The sequence below is a fragment of the Diorhabda sublineata genome, chromosome 3 (genome assembly GCF_026230105.1).
Source record: "Diorhabda sublineata isolate icDioSubl1.1 chromosome 3, icDioSubl1.1, whole genome shotgun sequence".
In the NCBI taxonomy this organism is placed as follows: domain Eukaryota; kingdom Metazoa; phylum Arthropoda; class Insecta; order Coleoptera; family Chrysomelidae; genus Diorhabda; species Diorhabda sublineata.
In genome coordinates, this window is record NC_079476.1 from 41,195,648 (window position 1) to 41,220,739 (window position 25,092).

At 31.1% G+C, this 25,092-nt stretch overlaps 4 protein-coding genes across 5 annotated transcripts; 3 read left to right on the forward strand and 1 right to left on the reverse strand.

The window, feature by feature from the left end:
• Positions 1 to 727: 727 nt before the first annotated feature.
• LOC130442187 (uncharacterized) lies at positions 728 to 18,997 on the forward strand. 2 transcript variants are annotated; one of them, XR_008909676.1, is made up of 7 exons: positions 734 to 1,234; positions 3,850 to 4,437; positions 4,524 to 4,703; positions 5,164 to 5,301; positions 5,724 to 5,894; positions 10,429 to 11,329; positions 16,364 to 18,997. XR_008909676.1 is itself a non-coding variant. In XM_056776303.1 (6 exons), exons 2-6 carry the CDS (start codon positions 3,883 to 3,885, stop codon positions 11,089 to 11,091), a joined length of 1,707 nt encoding a protein of 568 aa, XP_056632281.1. In that variant the 5' UTR covers positions 728 to 1,234; positions 3,850 to 3,882; the 3' UTR covers positions 11,092 to 15,678. The 2 variants fall into 2 exon arrangements, 1 of the variants encoding a protein (XP_056632281.1); XM_056776303.1 differs by lacking the exon at positions 16,364 to 18,997 and having other exon boundaries at positions 728 to 1,234; positions 10,429 to 15,678.
• LOC130442189 (arginine kinase-like) lies at positions 7,280 to 8,580 on the forward strand. Its single transcript, XM_056776305.1, has one exon. The coding sequence runs from the start codon at positions 7,462 to 7,464 to the stop codon at positions 8,578 to 8,580; it is 1,119 nt and encodes a 372-aa protein (XP_056632283.1). The 5' UTR covers positions 7,280 to 7,461.
• LOC130442188 (probable 26S proteasome non-ATPase regulatory subunit 3) lies at positions 18,994 to 21,690 on the reverse strand. The gene has a single exon (XM_056776304.1). The coding sequence runs from the start codon at positions 21,593 to 21,595 to the stop codon at positions 20,126 to 20,128; it is 1,470 nt and encodes a 489-aa protein (XP_056632282.1). The 5' UTR covers positions 21,596 to 21,690; the 3' UTR covers positions 18,994 to 20,125.
• Positions 21,691 to 21,902: 212 nt separating this feature from the next.
• Positions 21,903 to 24,306, forward strand: LOC130441785 (2-oxoglutarate and iron-dependent oxygenase JMJD4). Its single transcript, XM_056775573.1, has 2 exons — positions 21,903 to 22,502; positions 23,508 to 24,306. Exons 1-2 carry the CDS (start codon positions 21,982 to 21,984, stop codon positions 24,304 to 24,306), a joined length of 1,320 nt encoding a protein of 439 aa, XP_056631551.1. The 5' UTR covers positions 21,903 to 21,981.
• Positions 24,307 to 25,092: the final 786 nt, after the last annotated feature.

The following is a 25,092-nucleotide window of genomic DNA, read 5'->3' on the forward strand; positions in this document are numbered from 1 at the left end:
TATGATATGGATTTAATGACATTGCAACATTTATTCTGGGTAGGTAACTTATACAACGACGGAGTAGATGTGGTTGCCTATATTAGAAATTCTTTTCAGTAATAGAACGTAGACAAAAAACTTTATTGAAATGTATTGAATGGAAGATAGTTTTTAACTAGGAGTACAAAAGATTATAACCATATTTAATTTGTTTCTATGAGCATGTATTATATATTATATATTAGTATAAATGGTTGCATAAGTACTAGTTATACAAATAGATATACATCTCTGCAATTTTTATTACTATAGACTTAAACTTATTGAGAAATTAAGCAGTTTTTTTCTTTTTAAATAATTTTATACATCAATTTTCAACATTAATAGATGAATATTGATTATAATCATAAATATAGTAATTCAATAGTGACTATTGATAAGTGGAAGTAACTTTTCATAAAATTGGTACTTCTAAGTGGTTCATTATCCCGTTAACTCACACGAAAGGTTCTCTAGGTAAACTTAATTGAAATTTCATATATAAAAGTCAAAATAAATTTTTCAAGGTTTTCTTTTGCTTTAATGACTACGTATCGTAGACGTAGCCACAGCCTTGAATTTGATATGGATTTGTTCGTTTCGTGGGATCGGAGCACGATATTAATGTCATCTCTTTCTTAAACGTGTATAATATTGTTCATTTCTTTCTACCAATCCATCTGTCTGTCAAATTTGATATATAGAACAAAAACTAGTGCTAACTTAGAAAAATATTTGATATAGATATTTTAACCGAGTTTATCTTCCAGTAAAAAGAAACCAAATTTATTGTTAAATCAAACCAAATCATTATTCGAAATTACAAGAGTATCTGTTAAAGGAATTGCCTGGATACATTTAAAATAGGCAATTTTTACCGCCATAATTAGATGTTTAGTAAAGTATATTTTAGTAACTGGCAGTGTGCAAAACCCCCGAGAGTTTTTATACAGTAGTTCACTAATAAAAATCAAAGAATATTTAAACAATAGTGAAAAACTTTAGTGTAACCCATACGGAAAAAGGTGTCTAATTGTTAATCAAGTATTCTGATGTCCAACCTTCCTGTCAACGTTATTTAGTATTACAAATTTAATATTTTTATAGTTAAGTAGTAATATTAGTATATAAAAAATAATGTTTCCTCGTACCAGAATGATGACTTATTGAAATTGGAATCCATCTATTTGTAATGAATTTGAATGCATTTAATGTGAGTATGTTTAGGTTATGATGAAAATTGTATGTATTAAAATATCAAACGTAAAAAATGTTCATGTCCATTAACTCGCTCGTTATAGGGACTGTGAAAAAACTAATTAATAAACGAAACAATCGTAAAAAACAAGATAAAAATAATTTTAATGTGCAGTTATTAAGTATTCATATTTCAGTGAATACCCTTTGAAATTATAACAATTTTTTTATATGCTTGATATTATGAATATTGAATTAGAGATTACCTAACTAAAATTTCAAAACTACATTAAGTTCAATGCTACAGATAGTTTCAATGACATTGAACATAGTGTCATTACTGTCGTTTTTTAAGATGCGAGATTAATCCTTAGATTATAAAATCGACATGAATATTATCAATTGATCTATTTTAGTTTTTATATTCGATATTTTAAACGATATAACCTTTAACTCATCCATCGTTGTCATTTAAACCACTAAATTTATTTTTTTAGTAACATTTATTCATATTTTTGTATTAGGTGTACTTCTATGAAAATTGATGTGAAAAAATTTAACACTTTTTTTCTTTAAAGTGGCGTATTGAAATCATTATTTAAACATTAATAACCAGAGTCTCACTGCTCAATGTGACTTATAAGATACTAGTCATTGCAAAGAGACTGGAAGCAATCTCAGAAGTAGCACTAGGAGATTACTAGTGTGGATTCAGGGGAGGGAGATCAACAACTGATCAAAACTTTACCATTTGCTGCCCGTTGGAAATATTTCTATACACCAGCTCTTCATAGATTACAAACAGGCTTATGACAGCACCCTGCATCTTTTTGGCATTCCTCAGAAGAAACTTATTGGCCTGGTGCAGATGAAGTTAGCTAACACCAAGAACAAAGTGAAGATAGCAGGGGAGACCTAATAAGAATTCCAAATAGGATGAACTTTTTTCTGTACCCTCTTCAACTTGATGCTAGAATGAGTCATCAGAAATCAGTGCAGTACTTGGCCTATGCTGATGACATTGATCTACTGAGTCAAAGAGAGTGTGAACTGAGATTTCCAGGCTATTTCACCAGAATATATGAGCGAGGATTTGCTCTTGGTTTATTTTTGTTGCTTCTTCATTTGCAAATTAATCTAAGATATTGTAGTTTCACAATTTTTATTAAGCTCATCATAATAAATTATTTATTTGTGTTCATACAAATAGGCAGCTTCTACGCAACCCACTATTGGATAGATTATTTAAGAATTTGAAAAATATCTGGTTTTATATAAAATTGTTGAAAATACAAAAAAATGGGAAAACCCAATTACAGATCTCAAAATAGCAAAATAAATGCTGGAATCCTTGTTCAAGCAAATAAATTATTGAACAATTTGATGTTAAGTTTTTGAAAAGAATTGATTATTATTGCAAACAACAATGGAAGTGAGTTCCCAAAACAATAGCTGGAATTTTTGTTTAATTATGATGAAAAATGAGAACAAAAATTGTTTTAGAAAATATTGTTTGTAAAAAATCCACGTTTCCAGTACAGCTTCAACATAATCTTCTATAAAATATTATTATAAGGTAAATAATTCCTGTACATATTCAGTGTTCCAAAAAAATTAACTTTTGGACTGCAATTTTAAAGAACTACATCCTAGACTCTAGCTAGATTGATCAAAATTTAACGGGAAGTAAATATTTCCTCCAAATCAAATAAATGCCATCATGAGACAAGAAAGCCTGTTCTATTTTGAATATGTTATTTGAACGTTTATAATGAACACACTGTTTTCACTACCATTATAATAACACTGTCTCAACACTCACAATTACACTTTCTAAACAGTGCAATTGTGAGAGTTTAGACTACCACTACACAATAAACAAAATGTTTAATGTAATTGTTGAGTGTTAAAATAGTGTAATCGTGAGTGTTGAGGCAGTGAAGTCGTGAATGTTGAGACTGTGAAATCGTGAGTGTTGAGAAAGTTGAATCGTGAATGTTAAGACTGTGAAATCGTGAGTGTTAAGACAGTGAAATCGTGAGTGTTGAAATAGTGAAATCGTGAGTGTTCAAACAGGGTAATTGTAAGTGTTGAGACAGTGTTATTTCGAGTGTTGAGTCTGTTATTGCGAGTGTAGAAACAGAGGAATGATGATTTTTGGTTTAGTGGTAGTGTAAACAGTGTGTTCAGTATGAATATCACCAAAGGTTTCAAAAATTACAACCTAGTTGAAGGTTTATATCGAAAATCTGTTTAAATGCAAACTATTAATGGTTTCAAAAATGTTTAAACTGCTTATTTACTTCTGTTCAAGTACCATTTGGTAACTTATCCATTATAATATTACTATTTTGTACATAACATTAGATTCTATTTGACTTCGTCATCTTTAATTACAGTTTTTTTAATTACTACAACAAATTATCTCCAATTTATCAAGCGGAATGCCACACTAATCTTAATTATGTTGTTTAATTTGTTTTTTCTTTGATATTTAGGTGCTTTGGTGTTTTTTTATAATTGATTTTGTTAGATATATTCTCAGCAACATTTTTTTTTATACTAATATGATTTGATTGAGTGAAATTTTGATTCTGCGAACAAACAACTGAAATTATTTGTGTTTTCCAGAAATCCGAACGGTAATATCGATGTAGTCTGGAAATGGTGTGTAAAGAGGAGGTACTACTATGGTTTAAGGACTTGGATAGTCATAACAGGATAGATTTGGTGTATGAGTTATTAAATATGTGTTTGCCGTTCGAGTTGCGTTTTTTCGGTTCTTGTATAGAGGAATTGGGTAGACATACTTACCTGGAACTACGCGGACCCAGCATCACAGCCAACGATTTGGAAAAATTATCAAAAGATACTTCGTTCAATCATGGTATATTGGATGAAAGTGTTCGGCACAGGCTTATAATTTATCTCTCGTTACTATCATCTAGGAACTACAGTGTTGCCAATTGGTTATATCGGAAATTGTTAAGGACAGACTCGATTGAAGAGTTTTTAAAAGAAAAATGGAAAGATGAAATGTTACATAGTGAATTTTTATTATTATATACGATGGCGTTACACCATCCAGCATTTATTTTTGAACAAAAACAATTTTTCAGTAGGGTGCTAATGAACTTGATCGATATTAGGGAAAATAGGGTTTCGGCTAAACATAGTGAATTAGGATATCCGCCCGGGTTCGGCTATCCAACCCAAAAGGTAAGATTTTGACATGGAATAATCGATTTTGTTATAATAGCCTAAATAAAGTGAATAAATTCATGTTTTATTTTTTTTTTGTTTAGTCAATAATGGAAACTCCGATGGTACCAGTAAAAACCGCCCAACCCACCTGCGGCGATTCACCTGCGATATTCCATCAACCCCCAGGTTTACCACATTTACCACCACCTCCACCTACTCACCTAGATTTTAATGGAATACCCATGTGGAATAGACCAGGATTTCCGTATGGTGCTCCTGAGGTAACCATTTTATTCATTTAATCTTCTTCTTTAGGAATTAGTCTTTGAAGTTGATAAATATAGAAGAGTCATTGTCGATTTTTAATAATTTTTTCAGATTATTAAAACTTTTCGGTTAAACAAAATGTTTCATATTGTTTAAACAATATTGTAATGTTCTTCTTATTTATTTAAACAGCTTTCTAAGCGGTGAAGTGAATTTATATACATTTTACACTAAACTATTCACTAACACTTTTAATTAAACACTTAAATATAATACCGGTCAACACGATTTTTGAGTCTGACTTTTCCATGCTGAATTTTAATCTTTCATCCCTTAATAATAAAGAAAAACTTTGCTTTCGTAAAAACTAGAGCAGTTTTTTTTGGCCCACACTAATATATAGTTAATACAAATTTACCTCTTTAACCAATGAAGAATTATATCAAAGATTGATGTTAACATTATATTACACAGGTGGTACCACCTTTCCCAACACCGACCATTTCACCACTAGTCAGTCAAGCAGCTTCGCCTAGTCAAAGTAGAAGCTCGTCTCCACATCGGACGCAATTAGTGAGGCCTCCACCACCACCACCACCTAGTGGGATTCAGGTAATTTAAAATCGTTGACCCAGGTACTTTCTGATGACTCTTCATTCTAACCTCTGTGATTTACCGATTCAAATTGTAGTTCCAGGAATGAATTTTTGAAAAAAATTTTCAATTTTCTCGATATGATCTTTTTGATTCTTCTTTTTTGACACATGTTCAGCCTTTATATCTATATAGAAATTTCTTATTGAAGGTGTCCTTTGAGTGACGTTCTTTTCTAAAATCTATTTTATTCCTTTGAACATGGATGTTTTTGAGGTTAGGTAGTTCTATAATTCGATTTTTGTGTATAGAAATGATCGCAGTACCAACCACAAATTGGAATATTTTATGACTAGTATATGCATTGACTTTTGTCTTTGATAGAACTTCAGTAGTTCTGCGTACTTGTAAGGAAATATTCAATTTTAATTTTGATTTAGCTTCCTCCTATACAACCGCCCGGTTTATCGGTACCAGTTACGATCAACTTGGAAGTATTAAGTGCACCAATAGTCAGTACCCAAATAGCAGCGGAATTGGTACCTCCTCCTAATATACCAGTGTTTCCACCACATCCTGATTTAAAAGCAATTGAGGATGACCCATTGAAGGTAAATATTGACGTGAAAAGTTACCAACTATGTTTATTTGATTAGTTAGCGTATAAAAAAAGTGAATATTGCAATTAATGTTTTTATTATAACAATAATTCAGTCCTATAAGTTATTGACCGATGTTTTTCTGCATATTTTACTACAAAACGACATTATAAAGAATATTTGTGGTGTTAATGTGGTGGAATGTTGCTAACTGAGTTAATTTAGGTCTGGATGATTTGGAAAATTTGTCTTTCAGAAGATAAAAAACCATTGATAGTGTAATGCACTATCTAGTATAATTTTCTTTTTATATTGAGCATTGAGCCAATGCTTGAATCATTATTTTTATTTCTTTAACCAAATTTCTTGGTTGTTTTTGTATGAATATAAAAAAAAAGCATTGAATTACTCAAGTATAACTATAAAACTCATATGTTATTAGGTAACATTAACTCTGTGGATATCAGTAAACAATCATTTAGATTTTTAAGATGGAGATTATTATTAATCACTATTACTAAGATTGGGGATGCCTTATCGGTCTTAATTGCCTGGTTAATTCCTTTTCAGTATCGTATTTTCTTCCCCTATTTCATAGAACCGTCTATGCCTCACTTCTATTTAGTACAATGAAGGTTTTGCTAAGACTATACAGTTGAGTGAAAGGAAATTCGCTTTACATGGACTGGTACACTTTCTACTCTTTCCAATAAAAAGAAAATTGGTATTTCATGGACTTCTATTCCTTCTAATCTCTCCAACAAAAGAAAATTGACGTTATGTGGACAGTTACTCCTCTTATTCTCTCTCTAACAAAAGGAAATTGGCGTTACCTGGACTGCTATTTCTTCTATTCTCTCTTCTACTCAACAACTCCTTGTTAATATATTTGTGCCCAGTTGATTTTTTTTAACAATAAACTTTGCAGCACCGTAGACCGGCGCCACACGACTGTCAACACTAAAATATTCCGTTCGTTTTGTTTAAATTCGATCAGTTCTGATCAGTTTGTTCGTAAATACAACAATTATTTCACAGCGTTGCCACGATTAATTTTTTTTCAGTAATGAACCTAAAATTACCTTGAAAATGTACCACGATTACTATAAATTTAACATATCAACAGAAACTATGAAATATTGATGATTATATTTCATTTAAGATATTAACAAAAACTCTATTTTGATTTTTTTTATAATATAGTCATAATTACCCGAATTTTTCAACAATAAATTTTGCAACAGCGTAGACCGACGACGCGCGACTGTCAACTGTCATTAAACGTATTCGTGATTGACTTTTGACGCTAAACTAGTCCGTTCGTTTTGTTTAATCTGTGATCTGATCAGTTGGTTTTCAAATATTTAGTTCTGTGGCCGCAATTGTCATTACAAAAGTCAAATTTGAAAAGTCGAATATTTACGCACAATTTGAATTTTCTCAAGTTACCGCTAATTAAGGTTTACCTCGTATAAATGTATTACATTTCAAAGCCAGCTATGGAGTGTGTCATAAATTGTCAAGCCTAGATATGTGACATCAAAGTTTCAATCGGAATTATGTCAAATTCTTGTTCAATATGGCGAAAGCTAAATGTCACAAATGCGAAGAAAAATGCGGAAAAGGTCGAGCAGATCCGGAGTTAATACTAAAACTCGACAGAGCGTACAGAGAACTACTAAAATCCGATTCGAAATCGTTAATGAGAAAATATTTGACGCAAGAAATTTTCAACAAACTCAAAACGAAAAAAACTTCGTTCGGTAATACCCTGATGGATTGCATCCAATCGGGATTGATAAATTTGGATTCGGGAATAGGAATATACGCAGCCGATCAAGAATGCTACAGTTTATTCGCCGATTTGTTCGATCCTATAATCGAGGAATATCACGGCGGTTTCAGAAAATCGGACGTTCATCCCCCGTCAGACTTCGGAGACATTTCCACTTTGGGGAATTTAGATCCCAAAGGAGAATTGGTAGTTTCCACGAGAATAAGATGTTGTAGATCCGTAGAAGGTTATCCCTTCAATCCGGGTCTTTCGGAAGAGCAGTACATGGATCTCGAATCGGATATTGTTTCCGCATTATCAGATCTTCCCGGCGAATTGAAAGGGCAGTACATTGCTCTTCGCGACATGACTCCTATGCAACAGCAACAACTCATCGACGATCATTTTCTGTTTAAAGAAGGCGATAGATTTTTAGAAGCAGCTAATTCAAATAGGTACTGGCCAATGGGTAGAGGAATCTATTTAAACGAAAACAAAACTTTTTTGGTATGGGTGAACGAGGAAGACCATATAAGGATTATTTCTATGCAGAAAGGTGGTGATATCGGAGAAGTTTACGCCAGGTGGGTGACGGCCGTTACCACTTTGGAAAAAAAATTGAAATACATACGAAGCGATAGATTTGGTTATCTAACTTTTTGTCCGACTAATCTGGGTACGACGATACGAGCTTCTGTACATATCAAAGTTCCTAAATTGGCTAGAGACATGAATAAATTGAATGATTTGGCAGGTAGATACAATTTGCAAGTTAGAGGTACCAGCGGAGAACATAGCGAAGCCCAAGATGGAATATACGATATTTCTAATAAAAGAAGATTAGGTCTTACGGAAATCGAAGTCGTTAGAGAAATGTACAATGGAATTTTGGAAATGATCAAACTTGAAAAGAGTAGCACTTAATTTTTAAATTTGTTCGATTCGTACAATAAATTTTAAGACGATTCGTTTTTGCCAATTGTTTTAATAAGTAATTAGGTCAAATTCAAAAATCTTCTTCTTTAATTTCTCCTATCCGGTCCTCTTGAACCGTACTCTAACGACTGAAAAAGTTTAACCATTCCTCCTTATGCCGATCCAGTCTGTTATTCCTTCCAACTCCACGACATTTCTCGATTTTGCCTTTGCCTGATAAGCACACAAAAATCTTTTTGAGGTTATGTTTCAAAATAGAATAATCGATAGCTGAAGGATCAGATGGTGTCTTACACATGCAAAGGATTCATAACCATATCAGTTAAGAACTGATGATCGGTCACTACCCCGTCAAATATCAACTTGAGACGACAATTGCAGATGTTGCGAACAAGTCATAGGAATGCCCTGTCCATTTCAGCTCGGGTACTTCCAAGGAGGACACCTTGGGAAGTGGGACAACAGAAGATAGGATACAGAGTCGTGCACAAAAAATATTTTTGAGGTTATGTTTTGAAATAGCCGATAGAGTGGATTGTGATTTAGTTTAGAGTGAAAAAAATGAAACAAGTACTGAGCAGTGGAACGGAACAGAATGCATTCGATTCGGGAGAGCCTCGGGAACATTAGAATTTCATTTGTGCAGGAGAAAAGGGCATCTTGAAAAGGAAAATATTGACGGAAATGATATCAATTTTATGTCTCGGTGTTTTTCGAAGTTGTTGAACACAAATATCACGACCCTGATGACTTTCAAGGTACCTAGTGCTCGGGGTGGATGGTTTATACCTCGTTACCTAGAGCTTCGTGGAAATTCGTTATTAAATTGGCCAAATATTCAATCGCAAGGATTTTAGAGGTTGCTGAACACGAATATCACGATAGAAAAAGTGTACGAGGTTTTTATTATTAGGAATGGCTAGTTTAACTCCGAGTGACTTATTTATTTTAAAAATTCATTCGTTACAAAAAATGTCTTAATTTTTTGCTGTATTATGATTCTGTTTCTTCATTTTCATCGTTTTCCAATTCATTTTCCTCGTCGGCAGTTTTTTGGCAGATCATTCACGATGATCGGTGGGCCAGACAATTAAGTTCTTTTCATGAGTGCTGAATACTCTGTTCTTTTATTTCCGATTCAAAATCAGTGGTATCCATATCGCATTGATTGACTTAAAGCCTCATCTACATTTATAAATAAATTTTTTCAACGGTTGCATCTACTGTAGGCATCATCGTTACGAATATTTTTAATTTTTTGTAATTGCTTTGCGTTGGTATTCCCCAAAAAAATCATCAATCCTGCCAACTCCATTAAAACCGCCAAATTTGAAATGATTCATTTGAATTTTTCTTAGATATTCGATAAAACAGCTCCGGAAGATTATGTATAAACCAGCCACTCTAGGCACCAAATTCCTCGCAGTCGTAAGACCCCCCCCCCCTGAGCACCTGGTCATGATATTCTCATTGAACGACCTTCAAAATCCCCGAGTAGTAAAATTGATATAATTTATGGCAATAACTTTTTTTAAATCGATATTTACTTTTGAAAATACATTTTTCCCATGCACAAATCCAATTTTCATTTCCTGGGGCTCCCCTGAATCGAACGCACTTTGTTGCATTTTGATCTATTAACAAAAAGGGTTAATTTAATCAAAGTAAATAAATGAATTATTTCCGAAATAATAGCGGATTAAATTTGGGACAATCTTTGAAAATTAGGTTTTTCATTATATTTTAATTTGTGAGAATTTGGAATGTAATAAAGATAGAGGTGTGATGATTTTTGATGTTTGATTTATTTGAATTTAAATAAAATCTTTTTTGCAGTTAAATTCGATAGAAGAAAAGCGTGATATTCTGTGGCCTCCGGAAGTGAAACCGAACGGTATACGATTTCCTTTAATGGGAAAATTGTCGCCGTGTTTAGTAGAACAAATGCAGGCGATAAATTTAGAAGGTGAAAACGCTCTGCATCAATCGAATTCGTCTAGTAATAGCAGTCCGAACGATACGCCGCCCGGTACACCGTCGACAACGCCCCACGGCCCCGGTAGGGGAGGAGGTGAAACGATAACGAAACCAAGATCAAACGGTATACCTCCTTTCGGTGTTAACACTTGCCCAGACGCCCAATCCCCGCCGCCGTTTAGCAACAGTACCGTGCCTTACAGTTTTCAACAGCCCTTTACGACTCTACCGCATAACAGGTCAATGTTTCACTATAATCCCGCGTTTAGGGCCACATTTACCGCTCAATTTCCAACACCGAATTTTCCGACTGATACCAATTATCCCCCATACACTACCGTTCCTTATATCCCTATTATGTATTCCAGCCCTTACCCTCCGAGGACTCAACCGGGATGTTATAATTGTGGCGCGCCTAATCACGTCGGCAGTGAGTGTACTAGCCAGAACATAGAAGAGATTACCCAGAAGAAAACTTACGTTTTGGATTATAATTCGCCTTCAACCGATCCGGAGAAATGATAGTGTGCATTATGTTTGTGCGGTCACCAATACCATTAGATATGGCGGTGGGATGGATTCGGGTCGAAGAGTGTCGATTAGAAAATTCATTTCCGATTTGGTATTCGTTTAACTACCGACTCGATTCGAAAACTAAGAGTGAGGTTAGCTTTACCTCGATCGTCGTTTGTCCTATAAAAAGAAGAATGAGACGTGAATCGGACGTTGCCAAACTTTTGCTGTGTATCTTTTAAAAAATGTAGGTATCTATCTATCTATAGCTATAATTTTTTTTTATAAGACAAATAACGATTGCTCGGATTCAGATATTGTGTGAAATGATGCTTTTACCGAAAATTCTAAAATCCTCAATTTTTGAAATGTACATTTTGAAATTAGCTCCTATTTTTCTTCATTCTATCATGTTTTCCTACTTTTTACTAGTGTAACTTGTAAAATTTGAACTATATTTGGTTTTTTGTCCATTTCTAAATAGGTCTAGAGAACCATAATTTTTACTCTAGTTTCAAATTTTCCTCTTAATTCTTTATAAAATATTTTATCTGTTACACATCATTCTGAACAATTTATTAATAATCTTATTTGTTTTCTGTATTTCCTTTAGGTATTTCCTATTTTTTTATTACTGAAAATTAATATAAAACTGGTTTTTTTGTTTGGTTGCTCTAAACGAAATTCAAAAACTCCTCCTAATTGAGATATGTACCTCTCAGTGGTAAAAAACTGTTTTTTTTTTATTATCATTACACCGACACACAATTATTTCAAAACTTTTTCTCATTTTTCGCTTTTTTTCATAAAGTCCACGTTTCGCAATAAAAAAATTTCACAATTATACAGCTTTTCATAGTTTGCTTGTTTATTTCCGGCTCGAAGGACCAACAAGTGTCAACACTTTCTCTCATTTTCATTTATTTTTGTGAAATCCACGTTCCACAATAAAAATGTCACATTTACACCGCTTTCCATAGTTTGCTTGTTCATTTCCGGCTCGAAGGACCAGCGAGTGTAATTGTGTGAGTGTTGGAAGATCAGCAAGTGTCAGAACTTTCTCTCATTTTTGTGAAGCCCCTCGTTTGACAAAAAGTAATCTCACGATTACACTGCTTTCCATATGTTGATGCTACATATCCGGCTCGAAGGACCAGGCAATATAAAAGTGGGAGGGTCGGTGTACATATCATGAATCAGTTGTAGTCATTCCAATTTCGGTTTTTCACAATGGTTGGAAAAAATTGTGATCATAAAATTAGTAGTTTGGAAAATTTTTTTCCATATGTTGCTGGTTTGTATACGGCTCGAAGGACCAGACAGTATAATTATGTTTGTTGATGTAGGGTAGTATAAACATTGTAATAATCATGTAACGTTTTTTTTGTCACTTTGTTTAGTATAAATGTACGAATGGGAGATTTACGATGTTTGGTCACTTTTTTATGGTAGTTTTTCTTTTCTTTCACTTTCTAATTTTCCTTTTTGGAGAATAGTACTACCAGATCATTTGTTTTTTTTTCTGTTATAATTTCATGAGTCTTCTCTTTTTCTTCTTAGTACACCAACACTAAATAATTATACCTTCTGGTCCTTCGAGCCGGAAATAAAATCCAAATACTGTGATTGACGATGATGGTGTAGTGGTAGTGTTTAGTATGTTCAGTACTTAGTTCCCAAATCTGTTTTGTCACTTTTTATATTATAATTATAACAAAAAGGAGATTTATGATGTTTTTATCCATTATTCTAATTATTTGATCTTGTAGCTTTGGAGTTCGATTCAAAATTTTCTTTTTATTGTTGAATACTGTAGCAAACGTCGAAATTCGTTGACAAACGACAGTTATTAGAGACAATGACTTATTATCAATTGGATATTGACTAAATTTTTTTAGAATTTTCGGGAATATGGCACAAACGAAGCCGCAACCGTTTTTTTTTAAATTGTAATCCCATGGTGAAAATGTTCCATCTAGACCTTTTTTTTTTAAAGGAAAACAAAGCAATAGTTACAAATTGGATATCGAATTTGGTAATCGAACATTTTTCATTGCGAAATAGATATTTTCCTACCAATAATTAGTGATTTATCCTGAAATTGGTCGAAATATTGAATCTGCATGTAGTCAGAAAAATTTTTCTGAGATTTATACAACGGATGATAATTTTTTTGATGATGATCGTTTTCACTTGATTAAAATTTTGTTAATATGCATGCGATGACTTTTACATATTGATTGTGGGATCAAATTTATACGGAATTAATTCCAAAAATAATTGAAATAATTATGATAAAAAAATTGAATTGCTCTGTTCTCTATTGAAAAATAACCAGTTTTCATTCAGATGGAACAAGTGTATAGAGACCGTAATAAATATTTTAGTGATTTAATGAACAGTTACCATGGTGGTTTTTTTTTAAATGTAATTTAGAAAACGTGTAATTACTTGTAAAAAGTCTTAACGATTTTTTTATTTATTTTTTTTTGTAATTACCTTCTCAGACTAGGTCAAAAAAATTGGTCGTTAGTTTTTTTTGCTATAAGTTATAGTGAAATCCTAGTCAATATCTTTGTGATTAATGGTTTTAAATTATTTTTGCAAACTATTAACTCCCTTAATTTTTTTCTTTTTTGAAACATTAATGTTAAATAACAAAATATACACAATGTTATTTGTAAACAGTGACATGGTGAAAAGTGTATGGAATTTAAATGATGTGATATATATCTAATAACATAAAAAGATAAATTCTGAAAAATTGATTATTTTGATGTTTTTGTGCAAATAGTTTTTGTTAAATGTATTTCAATTTTTTTTTATTTATTTTAATAAGGTCGATTTTAGGGGTCTTTTAATAAATAATTTATTATTATATAGAAAACATTCGTCCACGAAAAATCTATTTATAAATTTATATATTTTTTGTCCTAAATTCTATAAATTAAATAATTTGACTTTAGATAATTGTTAAATTATTACAAAAATGGAGTTTTTCGAATAAATAACTTCATAAAATCCCCAAAGTTTTTATTCTAATTGAAAATTTATTTTAAAGTTGAGTTGAAAGTACATACCCTGTATATTTTATGTTAAATTAAATTAGCACTTGTCGATAGATGAATAAATTATATATAATGATAATTTTTATATAAAAATTTCGTTTTAGAAAGAAATTTTATTATTTGGGTTACTTTCAAACACTCTAATGTATTTTTTTTTAATTTATAAATTCGCAAAATTATGAAAAAATTTATTGAAAAGCATTCATTCATTTAATTTCTTTTTTTTAAACTATAACTATAGGAAATTTTGATAAAATTAAATAAAAAAATTGATTATAATGCATTTATAAAATAAAATTTATAATTTCATCATTTATATGTATTTACATTTTATATTTATTTCTTTTTTAACAAAAATTTCATAATTACAAAAAATTCTGAAAAAAAAATAAAATGAAAAAAAATTGAAAATAATGAAATTAATTGGGGGGTGCCCACTCGATTTTACTCTTATTTAAATTGGCGCATGTATAAAATCATTAAATCGATACTTTCTCTTATATTAAATATATTTTTTCTAAATCAAATTTGTAGAAAAAAAGAATTAACATACAAATTAACTGAGCGGTTACCCACTAGGATCTTACTCTATTTTCCTTTAACATAAATAAATTCGTGAAATTGATATTTTTCTTGTGTTTTAAATATTTTTTTCTCATATTAAATTTGTACAGAAAAAAAAATAAAAATCGGAATTAATTGGGGGGTACTTGCTTTTAATCTAATATAACACAATATTTAAATGAATAAGTTCAATAAAATTATTAACCAAAAAATTATTAAAATTCGAAATAATTAACATGAGGCGTTAGCACAAAATTTCAAATACAGTTTGATAAAAAAATATAATAAATATTTGCCTCTGTCACATTTAAAAAATAACACCGTGTATATATCTAGTCCAAAAAGCAACCGAGTGTCATTTTATTAATTTTATTTATTTTTCAATAAAATCATAATGAATAGAAAAAGAAATTTCAAAATATTGATAAATTTTATTTGAATTAAATACTTTTTTTTTAATTAAATAATGGTTACTGATCCCTTTTTTAGGCGATCTCTTATATTTTAACTTTATTTGAATCAAAATGAATTTTTTTTGGCCTAGTATTTTCTACTGCAAATGTTATATACCATGTGTCCACTTAAATTCATACGATATGGGAAAACATTATTATTGTTAATATCACAAAAAAAAAGTTGGTTGTATTTTTATTTTTAAAGTAAGCAGAACTTTTTTATGAAAAACAACTTTTTTTTCGGAATGTTGACAATAAGAAAGTTCCCCATACGTTGCGAACTTGAGGGGTATATAGAATTTCATTTTCAACCGTTTAATAATTGTTCAGAATCTCCCGAGTTTTAATTTTACCCTTTCTATTAATTTTAAATCCAAACATCCGTACTTATAATTTATAAAATTGTTACCGTATTAAAACAAAAACACCCTGTAGCTAATCAAACTTTTTTTATCTGTGAAATAAATTATATTTGACCGAAAGGAATAAAAAATATGTTTTGTTTGAAATGGTGATTTAGTTTGTATACCAAAAGATTCTTTTCAAATATTAAATCAATTCTTATACGTTATGTCCCATTAATTTGGAACCTTATGGGAAACTTTTATAATTTTCAATTTTAGGAAAAAAATTGAACCTTACGGAAAACTTTTTTTTATTAGTTTTTCGAAAAAAATGTTCTAAACGTTCTAAAATCTAAAATAAATTTATATGGTATTAAATTTTTAAAGTCGTATACGAAGTTTGTTAAAAAATATAAATCCGACTAAAGATTAAAGTATAGTTGTTTGCTTAACGACTGTCAAAAGACTTGAATGCAAATAAAAGTTGAACAGCCTAAAAATCGAAATAAATTGACATATAATTCATATATTCAGTTCAAAAGTCAATCAATTCAATTATTAGTACTAATTTTCGACATCTGGGATTCCGATAAATGGATTCTGCGACCTCGAAAACGCTAAAATAACGTGTTCTTATTAGAGGAATTGTTAAAAGAATTTACTTGTTGGAATGTGTACTAAATCAGGAAGATTTAATCAAAATTTAGATATAAAAAACTAAATTTTCCGATGTGAATAATATAAATTTAAACGAACAATATAAAAGTACTTTAAACTTGAATAAAAATTTTTTGACAAACCTCGTATACGTCTTAAAAAATTTATATCTGATTATTTTTTTACATTTTAGAACTTTCTATCAAGAATAACTTTTTTTGAGGACAGAAACTTCACTACTAGTTAAATAAAAATTCTGAGAATGTATTATAAATAAATAAATAAAATCGAATCCGGAAATGGAACCAGAGAAGCGACAATATATTGGAAAGATCTCATCATTTCCGCTACAGTTCATAACCCAAGAAAGCTAGCACGCAATAGAAAACTTTTCTTTTTTTATTGATTTGAAGAAAGCATTCGACTGTTGGTTACCAGAAATAAATATTAAATATGGAACGAGTCTTTCGAAACATATACATGGCGGATTATGTTTTACGTTCTTATCGGATTGGTTGCTTGTTTCTGACAGTATTATGGCGTCACACAAAATAAACCGGTGAAGAATCTATCCATAGATTTTTACTAATTCTTTTGCTTTATTTGATAAAAATAAACTCATTTAATTCCAAATGAATCTTTTTATTGAATTTAAGGTAACTAGTTCAACTTTTTTATACAGGATGATTCGTTAAAAATGCCCAATCTTTGAACCGAAAACAAAGATTTTTGTTTCAATAAAAAAATATTTTATCTGCTAAATACATCAAAGTGCAATTATTAATAATTATAAATTGGGACCCAAATTGACTTGTCTTCATTTAAACAAAAATCTAAGAGTATAATGAAACACCTAAAGGTTCCGAATTATCTCTAATATAAAATAAAGACTCGGAATTGTTTATAAATACAAAAAAATAACAAGAAGTATAAGAAAAACCACCGAAATGAAGAAAGCGAAACGAAAATGTGAAATAAAATGGAGTTAAAAACATAACCTCTAAATGTGAAATTTCTTTTTGGTTTAATTAACTAACATTAATACCCCTTCTGGAAATTTAGAATCGTAATAACAACACGGCAATTTGGCGTTTTCCATTTATCGAAATCCTGGATGTTGGAAATTGATACCTACGGTCTTATCGATAATTATATTGGTTAACCAGACTTTCGGCTTTTTTAACTGGATCACACATATGGTAGCTCCTCTTGGATTATAAAAACCTATCGCATTTCATAAAAAAATATATTTTTCACGAATTACCGTATAAATAAAATGCACTAACCTAACCAAACAATGGATGCATTCTGTCAAACACCATCCCAATTCTAATATTAAAGTTGAATTCATAAAAACAATTATTTTTGACCTTTTTCTTAGTGTGCGTCTTTCTTTTCTTCAGCCAAGTATCAATTTTCTAAAAATAATTCCCTTCAAAATAAAATATTTCCTTGTATGAATGTATGAATCTACCTCAAAAAACCAACCCAATCAGTGGCAAAACCGGAAATACGAATAAGATAAAAGAATTTTACTAACTCGAAAACGCTAAACTAACGTGTTTAAGTGTCTTCAAGGTATACGTGATCAGACCAGAAGAAATTATTAGACAACGAAGGTATCAAAGACTTTTTAACCAAATTTACAACACAGGAAACTTCCCAACCAAATGACCACTGCTAAGAAAGAACAAACACAAGATGCAAAGACCACAGATTAATTACTTATTCTGAACTGCTACAAGAGGAAAGATGCAGTTACATGTTTTATAGATTACGAACAAGCTTTTGACATAGTGCAACACAATACTGAGACGACTTGACATGGACCAAAAAGATATATGTTATATTGGAATCACCTGCAGTTAGAGTTGAAAGCGAACTTTCAAAAGACCAGAAAATCTTAAGAGGTGTTAAGCAAGGATGTGTTCTCTCCCCACTCCTGTTTAACCTTCGGGAAACATCTTTCAATAAGCTCTCGAGGGTCAACAATTAGGTATCAAAGTAAACAGCACATGGATCAATAATATACGACCTCCAAAGGCTTCTGGACTTAGTTGGAATACACAATCGGCTTAAGGGAATGAATATCAACATAAAAAAGACAAAATTCCTAGTAAGTACCCAAATATGAGTTCCAGAACAAAGTTTAACTATCTGGGAACTTGGTTATGTGAAGACTGGTCACCAGACGTAGAGATAACTGCCAGAAATTCAACTCTGACTTTGAACTTAACCTCAAAATAAGATTTCAATGTAAACACTAATTTACATTTTAAATGCACTATCATTCAACTACAAATCTATTTTCACTGCTCGCGATTCGAGTAATCTTTCCTCACATCAGTTAGAAAACTAAACTGAATTACTTAAATTCTTTCGTATATATACGGTGTTCTCGAAGATTAAATTTTTGATTATTTCCACGCATTTGAGCATTCCACAATGTTCTATTGGACAGGGAAGACTTTGATTCGTAGCAGTTTGGTGTAAGTAATTTCAATATTCCTTGCAAAACCGTGGTCAAAAAATGTATTTCACTGATTTAAAAATTAATTTATTTAGAGACTTGAAGCAATTTTGCATTATAAAAAAAATTGTTAATTTATTATTTCCTTTATTTAAGGTTTGTTATGATTGTTATGTCTTTTTAAATATCAACATTTTCTATATAAATATATTGTTCTGTAAATGTTCATGATTTTACTGTATATAGTATAAACATTTAGAATTATAATCAATAAATATTGATATATTTATAACGCAATCAGTCTGACTGAAAAGTTAACTTAAAATTGAGATTAATAAAACGAAAGATTTTATAAAAGGTGTTTTTTATTTACATATACAAGTCCCCTCACATTTCAATTACCCCACCGATATTAATATCTAGATAATTCGAAGAAAAAACTGAAAATATAAATACTACACGCAGAAAACTGTTTACTTGTGGACAAAAAATTCTATTCAGCGGTAAGATAACAACAAACTTTCTATAAAAAAAACGAAGAAATTTTGAAAAGTATATTACCAAGTTGAAACAGTTTATTACATACAGGTTGTCCCAAAAGTTTTTTTCATTTCAATCAATTATAAATTAGCTACTAAAAAAGATGTCAGGGCCGGCCTATTGTTTCAACAAGCCCAAGATCTGCCATCTGCCTACAATAACTAGGACCTGTCTTGGTATACATAAAACACATTTAATTTTACAAAAAAAAAGGAAAATCATTTATGGAAAATGACATTTGGATAATATGGTACCATTGCTTAGTTTCTCGGGGTCGTACTGTATATCATTTCTTAAAGATAATTTCATATAAAAAAATCCATGGGGGTTCAATAAAAACTTCTAGGTGGCTACAATTTCTGTACGAATTTACCTAAGATAACGTTTGTCAGAAACGGTAGCTTGCAGGAAAAAAGTATGGATACCCTTTTTGTAGATAATTTTATGATCTGCAATTTTTGTTTAAAGTATTTTTATGATAGTTTACAGTTTTGCTCCAAATCGCGACTTATTTTTTTCACCTTTGATCTTTTTTCCATACACGGGAATGATGGGGAACTTTCAAATTTTATTTTTAAAAATATTTTAAACAATTTTACTGATTTCCAGCTTGTTGGGTATTTATATAACTTTGATTATCGAAATTGACCCAACTATTATTGGTACTAATCCTTCCCTCATATATATTTCAAATAAAGCAGAAAAATAAGAATCTATTCAATGAATTAAGAAAAGCAAAAAATTCAACAAAATATTCAAACTCTTATTTTTTTTTATCAACCGGAGTTCACTACAATAATTTTGATAAACAAGATTTGAAGCAAACATATCCTTCAGGAATGGATATATGAATAATGAGAAAATCCATCTTGATATGTTTTAAGAAAGAATCTATTCATACAAAAAAGCAAACATTCAATAAAATATATTAAATACAAAAAAAATTTATGGAAATCCATCATCATCTTCCTCGGCCATTTCTTTGGCCAGCTCCAAATCTTGCTGTTCTCTTTCCCTTCTTTCTTCAGCAGACTCCAGTTCTTTACCATAAGCTTTAGGAGGATATCTCATTGCTTTGACACTTTGATTGTGTAAATCTAAGCAAAATGATATTCTTTGATGAAAAGCTAATTGTGGTTCTTTTGTACAATAAATATCTGTACTTTCTTTGCTTCTCATAAAACCACCTTGTGGATCTAAAGTAGCTTCAATTACACCATCACGAATTGCTTTAGCTACAATAAATTCAGCATCTTCCGCAGAATCTAATCCAAGTTTTTTAGCAATATCTTGTGGAGAAATTCTGGAATATGAAAGCCCAATAGATCTTATTGCAGTTTTAATTACATTATGACGTAAGCGTAGAATTAAAGTGAATGTATGATCTTGTCTGAATTTATCTCCAAAATTCTCTAGAACTTCCCCAAAACGTTGAAGATTCCCCATCCTAACAGCTTGGGTTAACTGAAAGTAAGGTGCAAGTGAGTACCTCATTGTAGCTTGTCTAAATATCTGCCTTTCTGGTATATCTCCTAAAAGTAGTTCTACAACAACAGTAAGTTTTTGTACTGTTTGTCTGAAACCTATAGCAGCATTCTGAGGGGCTTTTCTCATTGCTTGCACGAGATGTTTATGGGCTACACTGTATTCTAATCTAGCAGCCTTAATACGACCAAGGTAATATAAGAATCTTGCCCACTCATTATTACTAGCTGTTTCAGGAAAAACACACTTGCTTACAAGTTTATCAGCTTGATCATACAAAGAGTAGTGTAGATAATTTCTTAATAAGCAATTAATAAGAACAGCTTGTCCTTCAAAGTCATTCCTTAATGTAGCAGTACGGAGACGAGAATGTAAAAATCCTCTGATTGAATCCAATTTGTTAGTAAGCTCGGCAACTCTTGAATGATAAAAGTAACATTTCGCAGCTATATGGTCAATAGTACGTCGGTTCTGACTGGTTATTTTATTCATTAGTGCTTGAGAACATCTCTCTGCTTCAGCAAGTTTATTTGTATCAATTAAACGAACCAAAATTAGCAAGTTAATATATGCGTCCACTTCCGGAACAGGAGATTTAACGGCAGATCGGGCTCTAGATTGTGTGGCGTCTAGCTCTCCGGATGGTTCTTCAGTGAAACCAATAAGCACTTCACGTTCAGCAACAGGATAAATTTGATTTATAAGACTTCTTAAAACTAAACCATTAAGTTTTCTTCGAGTATTTGGTAAGCAACGTAATACTCTTAATATAAAGCGATTTTCTTTACTGGTTACAGACTTTTCAATTTGTCTACCATGTTCACGTATTTCCAAGATACTTTGTAAATCTGTATCTTTTTTGTTGTCACCTGCTTCTAGTCCCGAAGGGCTGTCCGCGTTTTTCATCTCTACATCTTCAACAACTACCATTTTTAACAACAAAACTTTGTTTTATTAAAAACTTCGAATACTATTACAGCCGAAAATATTTCGCTGTGTAACGGTGACACTATTGACAACTGACATATTACAGAAAGGCATTTCTTAGCGTACAAAATATATTTATTAATATTATTTGATTTAAAGGGTTTTACCAGAAAATTAAATTTTTATTATTCTCTGAATAAATATGTCTCACATTTATATATTTTCTTATTAGAATTATTCTTATTGTTTAGTTGATATGACGATGCTTCCTATTGGTGGACGAGTAAGTAAAGTTGGCAATTGAATAATTGACACTAACGTTAAATGGTTAACCTATAAAATATAGCTTTGTTTGTTTTTATTATTTTCTTGTAAAATTCAATGATAGAATGGTTTTTGAAATAGATTGTCAAGTTGATACAAATATAACGTACAATTATGATTCAATAGATTCAATTCCGTCGGTTGATGCTTCTGATTTAACATACGCATCGTTTTTCAGTAATTATATGTTACCAAATATTCCTTGTATTATCAAAGGTATTACTGATAACTGGCAATGTTCTAGTTTGTGGATAAAAGACGAAGCCGTTAACTTCGATTACTTATCAGAACAATATGGATCAGATCTTGTTCATGTTTATAAATGTAGAGAACGATTTTACAACACACAAAAATGTTATACGGGTAGTTTTAAAGATTATTTGAATACTTTCCAAGAAAATACTAGTCGAGCATCGATATTAACAATAAATGAGTATGTAAAAAACTGGCACCTTTCACTTCAACATCCTGAAGATAAATTTTATGAAGTACCACTGTATTTTGCATCTGACTGGTTAAATGAATTTTGTGTTAACAATTTGGAAGATGATTATAGATTTGTTTATATGGGCCCATCAGGAACGTGGTAAGACAAATAATATACGTTCATTTCATACAATATTTTGTTGCAAGTTCAATAGAGAGATTCTATGATTTAAATCAACTGCATTCCCCAACAAAATTAATATATAATTTATTATTTAGGATTCTTTTACTTGTGTGGCCACAAGATTTCCACCTGGGATATTTTATTTGTTCAAAATAGATAAGAGTTTACCAATATTTTGCTACTGATGTTCAAAACATGTAATTTTGTGTGTATTTGTAATCATTTAGCATAAGCAACATAATTAGAACATTAAAATCATAATTTTATATCTGAAGAGTGTGCTGCAGTTGTTTCATTGATAATTTATGGAATAATAAAAGGTTTCCAAAAACCAGAAGAAAACAAGAGATCAAATTTGACAGCTAAAGCAAAACATGACCAATTTTGATAACTTGCACTGCAAGATAGTAGATTGTTGCTTCAAATTTGGCATTTTTTGTGGCACAATTGATAATTTAGGGAGTAATAAGAGGTTTTTAAAGAACCAGAAGAAAACAAGAAACCAAATCAGGTAGCTGAAACAAAAACAGGACCCATTTTGAGAATGTGAAGTTAGAAGTGACAAGATAAAGGCTTGTTGCTTCAAATGTGGTATTTTTTGTGGTACAATTAATGTGTGGAGTTTTAAGAGGTTTTCAAGTACTCAAAAGAAAAAAAGAGATCAAATCAGTACCTCAAGTAAATTAAAAACCAATGTTTGCAACTTGCAGTGCAAGATAGAAACTTCTAATTTGGCATTTTATGTGATACTAGCGACAAAAAATACCACTCCCTTTACAGAGAATACTTTTCTCTTTATACACGATATAACGACATATCAAAATTGTTCAAAATTATCACAAAGATATCAAAGTTTGAGCAGTCATAACAGTTAACAACTCTTTTTACTTTTTTTACAATAGTAGTACATTAATTTCATATTTTTTGTGCTTTAAATTTTAGTTCTATCAGTCAATATTTATGTGAACATTTAATTAACAGGACACCGTTTCACCATGACGTATTCTCATCATATAGTTGGTCTGCAAATATAATTGGGACAAAAAAATGGATAATGGTTCCACCAGGATCTGAAGAGTACGCTAAAGACAGCCTTGGAAATCTAATATATGATATTCAGTCAATTGCAAGCAGTGAAGACACTCCTCAGAGTTTAAAAGTTATTGAAGTATTTCAGAATGCAGGAGAAGCAATATTTGTACCATCTGGATGGCATCACCAAGTTCATAATTTTGGTTACACTATATCAGTAAATCACAATTGGGTGAACGGTTGTAATGTACATTTTATGTATGATTTGTTACTAAAAACATTGGAAGATGTTAAAGTTGAAATAAGCGATTGCAATGACATGGAAGGCTTTGAGGATCACTGCCAGTTGATGTTGAATAGCTTATTTGGAATGGACTTTAAAACGTTTTATCAGTTTTTGATGTATATTGCTCTCAAACGGATAGAAATGCAAAATAATGCATGTTCAAAACAACTTTTCCATGGCCATGAAATCGGTTCTAATCATATTTTATTTGATTTGAAAGCAGTAAAGGGAGTTTTGGAAAAATTTGTTAAATGTGATGAAATAACGGAAATTAGTGCCTTCGAAACTATCAATGTGACTCCACAAGATTTATTGGATGATGTTGTACATAATTTAGAAATAAATGGTTTTACCGAATACAAATTCTATTTTTATTTTATCCCTATAAAATTCCCAAGTTTTATCTACAAATCATCTATAATTGTTGGAGATGCTTTAGTTGGAGTGGAAAAAGTACTTTGAAAATTGATTCAAATGCAAGAAAGAGTATTAATCTTCCCATATCACCATTAGAATGAAACATTAATTAACTTTAATTCTTATCTGGGAATCATCTAAGGGATATGATTGCACATTACATCTAGGAGGTGCTATAATAACCTGCCATACTATATATCTAATTTATAGAGGAAGGTTTTAAGTTATTGCACAACAAAATCTGACCACATCAGTTTTCCAACACCTAAGGATGGAAATTACTATTATGAAGTGGCCAGCAAGGATACTCGACTTTAATTCAACTCAACATCTCTGAGGTGGACTAAAGAGAAGTTTTAGGGTCAAATGAAGTCCCCAGAAATTGATGCGAGGAGAAGATTTCTAGTTAATTCAGGACATTGTCCGACTTCATACATTCGAATCAGTTTTTCAATACCTAAGGGTGAGAATTACTCTTATGGGGTCGACAACAAGTAGTCCTGACCTTAATCTAATTGAAAATCTCTGGGATGAGCTTGAGAAAAGGATTAGGGGCATAATTCAGCCCCCAGAAACAAGAGATAACTGTTGAAGAGAAGGTTAATGTAGGACAGTTCTCAACCACATACATCTGCATCAGTTTTTCAATATCTTAGGGTGGAAATTGGTGTTATAGAGTTCAGGGAAGTACCGAAGACAAGTTTCAGGGCCAGAAGTAAGTCCTCAGAAACTGAAAGTATCTATTAAAGAGGAGGGTCTGACCTAAAATCCCATTGAAAATCTCTAAATGGGCTTAAGAGTAGGGTTAAAGTCAGTAGACAGCCCCCAGAA

Coding starts and splice junctions, on each gene's coding strand:
- LOC130442187 (XM_056776303.1), top strand. CDS start 3,883: ATGGTGTGTAAAGAGGAGGTACTACTATGGTTTAAGGACTTGGATAGT. Junction 4,438..4,523: donor TCGGCTATCCAACCCAAAAG/GTAAGATTTTGA, acceptor TTTTTTGTTTAG/TCAATAATGGAAACTCCGAT. Junction 5,302..5,723: donor CACCACCTAGTGGGATTCAG/GTAATTTAAAAT, acceptor ATTTTGATTTAG/CTTCCTCCTATACAACCGCC.
- LOC130441785 (XM_056775573.1), top strand. CDS start 21,982: ATGGTTTTTGAAATAGATTGTCAAGTTGATACAAATATAACGTACAAT. Junction 22,503..23,507: donor ATGGGCCCATCAGGAACGTG/GTAAGACAAATA, acceptor TTTAATTAACAG/GACACCGTTTCACCATGACG.
- LOC130442188 (XM_056776304.1), bottom strand. CDS start 21,595: ATGGTAGTTGTTGAAGATGTAGAGATGAAAAACGCGGACAGCCCTTCG.
- LOC130442189 (XM_056776305.1), top strand. CDS start 7,462: ATGGCGAAAGCTAAATGTCACAAATGCGAAGAAAAATGCGGAAAAGGT.